This window comes from Tarenaya hassleriana, unplaced genomic scaffold (genome assembly GCF_000463585.1).
Source record: "Tarenaya hassleriana unplaced genomic scaffold, ASM46358v1 Cleome23, whole genome shotgun sequence".
Classification (NCBI taxonomy): domain Eukaryota; kingdom Viridiplantae; phylum Streptophyta; class Magnoliopsida; order Brassicales; family Cleomaceae; genus Tarenaya; species Tarenaya hassleriana.
In genome coordinates, this window is record NW_010965625.1 from 611905 (window position 1) to 618761 (window position 6857).

A 6857-nucleotide genomic window follows, 5' to 3' on the forward strand; every position below is an offset into this window, starting at 1 on the left:
CGTGTTGAATGCAGACCGTCCGTTCTGCTTGCTGGAACGGACGGTCCGCGTGTATTTCTGGACCGTCCGTTCCGGGCTTCAGTTTTTCCGAAATTAAACCGAATTAGGGTTAAATCACCTTATAAGAAGGAGATTAAAAACCCTAATGAAAGAAGAGACTAGAGGGCCGACTTTTGGCAGGATTCTAAGAGCTTTTGGTGAGATCCAAAGAGTTCAAGGAATTCCAAGTCTCGTTTTCTCAAAGCACAAAATCGAATAGCTGATTCGAGTCCTAGCAGACAAGTTTCAATCGTTGGAATCCATCCCGAGGTGTGGATACGTGTAGAGGGCAAGGAATTCTTCCTGGCTTTCGTGATCAGACGAGTTCTTCAATTTATACAGGCCTCGGATCGATTGAGGTAAGCGTTCTAACGTTTCTACGATTCAATAGTAGCATGGTTCTAGGGTTCTATAAATTTTGTTTTACTTCCGCTGCGCAAACCCTAGAATCGATCTCTTAGGAATTAGATTCGCTCATGAGATCCCAGGAAACCCAACAATAAGATGGTAAATAACTGTATGGGGATGCATGTGATTGAATGATTAATGAACCCCGTACTTAGTGCCGGTTGACGGCATGAGTCAGTACTAGTATGGGGATGTGTGGATATGGAACCAGTGCCGGTTGACAAACTTGGAGTCAGCACTGGAGGATGGTGGTTTCAGTAATAGTACCGGTTGACGAATTTAGAGTCAGTACTATTACCGAAATGGAATACCAGTACCGGTTGACGATGTAGAGTCAGTACTGGTGTAGTTGGGTGTACGTTTCCATAACGGTACCGGTCGACGAAGTAGAGTCAATACCGTTAAGGAAATATGTAGTGAAGCCAATACCGGTTGACGGCGTGGAGTCAGTACTGGTGAATCTGATTGGTCGTTTCTATAATTTTTTTTTCAGATCCCGAGGTGCACGAATAGCGCACTGTGGACGGCGACGGCTTTGTGAAAACATCATTATGTACGGATAAATAATCCTATTTTGTACGTCTTGGTTTGTGGAACAAGATTTTGCGTGGAAACGGTTGTGTTTAATTTTGTGTTTGGACAAGTGTTGTTTTCGAGAAACGTGAAATGATTTTATTCCGCTGCGTGTTTGTATTTAAAAACGATTTTAAATTCCCGTACTTTTGGTTTTATTATGTTTTATTGGTTTTCGTCCATGTGGCATATCCTGTTCACGGGATGCGGGATTCGGGTGTCACATTCACTCAGCCACGTTTTCAGGGGCAGAATCAGGGATATGCGCAGCATAATCCAGGATACGGGCAACAAAATATGGGTTACCGAGCTCCTCAACCTACAAAGAATGATGAAGCGGACATTAAGACAATGCTTGCCCAACTAATGCTCGATCACAAGACATCATTTACTGAGCTGAAGACCGAGATACAGAGCATAAAAGTCAGGCAAGACACTTTTGAGAGGAGATTAGATGGCGTTGAGGCTCATCTGAAGCATGTGGACTTGCAAATTGCGCAGCTTGCATCACAACCCTCTAGACAGCAGGGCACATTTCCTGGACAGCCCGAACCAAATCCACGAGAACACGTCAATGCCATTCAGCTTATAAGTGGAGAGAGCCTGCCTGAGACGGTCCCTATTACTACCATAGAAAAAGGGACGACGTCTAGATACGCTGCTAAAGAGAAAGGAAAAGCCATAGCTCACGAGACACCTCAAGTGAATGTAGACGAAGCCAAACCGCCATATGTGGCTCCTCCACCTTATGTACCACCCGTTCGTTTCCCTTCTAGATTGAAGAAGCATACGGAGGATACACAGCTGTCTAGATTTGTTGATATGCTCCAAAAATTGGAGGATGCGAAGCCCTATTATGAGACGATGTTAAAGATACCCTCGTATGCGAAATTTCTGAAAGATATTCTGACTAAGAAGAGGGTGATTGGGAAAGAGACAGTAGCTTTGAGCACCGAGTTGAATGTTGCGATTCTACAGCATGAGCTGCCACGGAAGAGATCCGACCCAGGTAGCTTCTCGATTCCTTGTAAAATCGGGAACATTGAGATTGATCGTGCGTTGTGCGATCTGGGTGCTAGTGTGAGCTTGCTTCCATTGTCTATCTATAAGAAGCTCAATATTGGAGATCTTAAGCCGACGGGATGACACTACAGCTTGCGGATAGATCCGTCAAGTATCCTGCAGGTATTCTCGAGGATGTCCCATTGAAAGTTGGGGATTATTATGTTCCTCTTGATTTTGTTGTTTTAGACATGGACGAGGACTCGAAGATACTGATTATACTAGACCGACCGTTCTTAAACACGGCCGATGCGGTGGTTCATGTGCGTGCTGATCGTCTTACGATGAAGATAGGTGACGAGACTGTGGAGTTCACCTTAGATCACAACATGAAGCAACCATCCATCACCGATTCAGCATGTTATATCGATGTGCATGAAATCCTCACTCAAGAAGTCTTCGATCAGTTTCGGGAAGTCGATCCTTTAGAGATAACTCTCCTTGCGTCGAATGAGAGCATACACAGCAATTGGGAGGATATCCAGGAGCTTACGCGAGCATTGAATGAAGGATCGGACGAAGACAAATTTTTACGGAAGGCGGATCCGGACCGATTCCACCTGGATCGGACCGGATCCAAACACGCTTTTTCGCGGAAGAAGTGGATTCAGACCGAGTTCACCTGGATCCGGACTGGATGCAGTCTCTGAGCACTTCTGGTGTTTTTCACATCGACGCACCCGATTCTTCTACGAACGTCTCCGAACCCTCCACGACGGCTACTAAAGACGTTCTAGAGACTAGAGAGCTACCACTTAGCACGGGGATGTTGAATAAAGCGGATTGGAGTCTAGAGAATGCCCCGAAGGTGAAATTGAAGCCCCTATCTCAAGGGCTTAGGACAAAGGAACACACATACACGGATAGGAACACAGGACCATCATTGGAGAGAGATACATATCCCGCTCATAATCCTATATTCGTGTTTGAACCTTCTATTACAGGATGTCGAGTAGGGGTAATGAGAAAGAGAGGATCGAAACGAGCAAAGTCATCGCTCAAACAAGATCCACCTCCTTCACAAGTTTGGAAACCTAAGGAGGATAGAAGGCTCAAGCATCCACAAGGTCCAAAAGATACGCTTAACGCTCAACATCCAGGGTGGCGAAAGATCGATTATCTTCGCCTCTCAGACCCTCCCATCATTTGAGCAAGACAAGTCGAGCTAATGATGTTAAACAAGCGCTCCTCGGGAGGCAACCCGAGCATTAGGTAACTTTTCTTTTTCTTTGTAGCACAGGTAGTAGAGACCATGATTGTATTTTGGATCCTCCGGAATGCATTACTATTATTATGCTTTTGTTCGGATAACGTTTGTTGTTCTATGAGCGTTTACACCGGCACATGAGAGATGAGCATCGACTTTCGAGAGACAACGTTGGATAGGTTCCAATTCACAGTGTATGAGAGCTTTTGCATTTGACGCGAGTTAACTTCGATGCGAGCGAACGAATTTGGCAGAGCTAAGCCTTCTCTATCCCTCTTATATGGTCCTTTTCATAACGTTGTTTTCGATTCTACTTTTCCAGGCGAGAGTCTACACCGTGGACGGTGTATGGTTCAAACCGTGAGATCAAGTCCATACTCGAGAAGACGGTATCCAGATCCCGAAAAGATTGGGCCCTCAAGCTCGATGATGTCGTTTGGGCGTATCGCACGTCATTCAAAACCCCCATCGGGATGACACCGTTCCAACTCGTCTACGGCAAGGCATGCCATCTCCCCGTGAAATTGGAGCACAAAGCTTACTGGGCCACCAAGCAGTTGAACTACGACCTCAAATCTGCAGCCGAGAAACGAGTTCTCTCGCTCCATCATCTTGAGGAAATCCGCCTTGACGCGTATGAAAACGCAAAAATCTACAAAGAGCGGACGAAGAAATGGCACGACAAGCATATCCTCCAGCGTAACTTCCAGGTAAACGATCTTGTCCTTTTGTTTAACTCACGGTTGCGACTTTTTCTAGGAAAGTTGAAATCGCGGTGGTCTGGTCCGTTCAAGATCAAATCCGTATCACCAAGTGGTGCGATCGAACTATGGGATCATCCCGAAGGTTCATTCAAAACTAACGCTCAACGCCTGAAGCTCTACAACCCTGCTTTTCCATCGGACACGAGAGGAGCCATCGCCCTCTCCGATCCCGCAGAGTCGTGAATCCTTGTCGGGTCCAGCTAACGACCTAAAACAAGCGTTTGTCGGGAGGCAACCCGAACCCGTATCCTTATTCTATATTAGTTTTGTTTTAGCTTTCTTTTCTTTTTATTCTCTCGTGGTCCAATTCTGGCTATTTCAGGGCTCACGGGTCACGGGACTACTTATTTCTCAATTTTGGCCGAAATTCAGCACGGCCCGTGTTGCCTGTAACACGGTCGTGTCCATTTGCGTTAGATTTTCACAGAAATTCTGCACGGTCCGTGTTGCGTTTAACACGGCCGTGCTTGATTTGGCGATATGTCAACAGACAATCTGCACGGCCCGTGTTGAACTAAACACAGCCGTGTTTACTTCACGGATTTTTGACAGAGATTTAACACGGACCGTGCTCTACTTCAACACGGCCGTGTTCGACTCATTCGAGACACCCGACACGGACCGTGTTCGATCTATACGGACCGTGTCATCGTTTTTTTCGCCTTTTTAAATCTATTTTCGCAGGACTCGGCCGTGTCGTCTTGCTTCTCCGTCTCCCCTCGTCACCGCCGCCTTGTTCTGCCATGCGCCCGCCGGCGCCGTCGCCGTCGCCGCTCTATACTCTCGCGACCGGATCCCTTTCGGCTCTCCTCCACTTCGCCGGTCACCGCATCTGTTCCTGCCGTGTTCCGCTGTCGCAGTCTCCCCTAGCCACCGCCTCGCTCTCCCCTAGCCGCCGCCTCGCTCTCCCCTCGCCGTCGCCTCGCCGCCGCCGTCTCCCTGAAGGGATTCCTGGGATCTCTAGAGCGAATCCTATTCCTAAGAGATCGATTCTAGGGTTTGCGCAGCGGATATAAAACAAAAATTTGATGAACCCTAGAACCATGCTTCTATTGATTCGTAGAAAACGTTAGAACGCTTACCTCAATCGATCCGGGGTCTGTCTCTATTAATGAATCGTTCTGATCACGAAAGGCAGGAAGATTACCTCGCCCTCTACACGTATCCACACCTCGGGATGGATTCCAACGATTGGAACTTGTCTGCTAGGACTCGAATCTCTATTCGATTTGTGCTTCAAGAAAACGGACTTCGATCAGCCTCTCAAAACCTTGGATCTCACCAAAGTTCTGCTAGAAGTCTGCCCAAGTCGGCTCTTAGAGTTCCCCTATCAATTAGGGTTATGATCTCTTTCTTATAAAGTGATTTAACCCTAATTTCGGTTTATTTTCGGAAAAACTGAATTCCCGGAACGGACGGTCCAGAAAAGCACTTGGACCGTCCGTTCCAGCATGTAGGACGGACGGTCTGCCTAAACGTGGACCGTCCGTTCCACCACGTAGAACGGACGGTCTACATGCTAACGTGGACCGTCCGTTCCAGTCACCAGAACGGACGGACCACGCGTCTGGACCGTCGGGGCCGGAACGTCCGTTCCGGACCTTTCGGTCCGTCCGGGCCGGACCCTTCCCCCTCGGGTAGGATTGTGTCAGAGTACTTACATCGATAAGGTCTTGAAACGGTTCAAGATGCACGATTCCAAGAAAGGAACCTTACCGATGAGCAGTGGCACAGTTCTCTGCAAGAGTCAGTGTCCTACGACACCTGATGAGCGAGAACGCATGGATAGGATTCCATATGCTTCGGCAATTGGATCCATCATGTATGCCATGCTTTGTACTCGACCGGATGTATCCTACGCGTTGAGCATTACGAGTAGATACCAGTCAGATCCAGGTGAGTCGGATCGCCGTCAAGAACATCCTGAAGTACTTGAGAAGGACTAAGGATGTGTTCTTGGTATACGGTGGGTCGGAAGACGAGCTCGCTGTAAGAGGTTACACCGATGCTAGTTTCCAGTCAGACCCAGATGACTACAGATCGCAGTCTGGCTATGTTTTCTGCTTAAACGGAGGCGCTGTTAGGCTTTGATTACGTCAAACGTCCTGCGTAACAGGAGGACTATAAAGGCGTGTATCAGGTACGAAACGAATCATGTACTGGATTGTAGATAGTCAAGACGGGATTTGTACCTCTCGTAAAAGAGAGAGATATCGTGCTGATAGCCCCATTGCTCTGTATTGTGACAACAATGGAGCGATCGCACAAGCGAAAGAACCCAGATCCCATCAACGATCCAAACACATACTCAGACGATTTCACCTTATCAGGGAGATTATAGACAGAGGAGACGTACACATTTGCAGAGTGTCGACAGATGACAACATTGCCGATCCGTTGACGAAGCCTCTCCCTTCGTCGAAGCATGAAGGTCATGTTAGGGATATGGGCATTAGATGTTTAGCAGTTCATGACAGATCTAGCATGCAAGAACATGTAATGAATAAAATACTCTCATAAAACCACATAGAAAGTATCAATACATCGAATGTATCTGAACAAAGCACATAATCAGTACATCATAGAGCACTAAACCAACAATCTCCCACTTGCTCTAATCATGAACTGCTAAACATCTAATGCCCATATCCCTAACATGACCCTCATGCTTCGACGAAGGGAGAGGCTTCGTCAACGGATCGGCAATGTTGTCATCTGTCGACACTCTGCAAATGTGTACGTCTCCTCTGTCTATAATTTCCCTGATAAGGTGAAATCGTCTGAGTACGTGTTTGGATCGTTGA

At 47.1% G+C, this 6857-nt stretch overlaps 1 protein-coding gene across 1 annotated transcript; it reads left to right on the plus strand.

Annotated features, from left to right (window-relative positions):
• Positions 1–3762: 3762 nt before the first annotated feature.
• LOC104815407 lies at positions 3763–4236 on the plus strand. Its single transcript, XM_010543791.1, has one exon. It carries the CDS (start codon positions 3763–3765, stop codon positions 4234–4236), a length of 474 nt encoding a protein of 157 aa, XP_010542093.1.
• The last annotated feature ends 2621 nt before the right edge of the window (positions 4237–6857 follow it).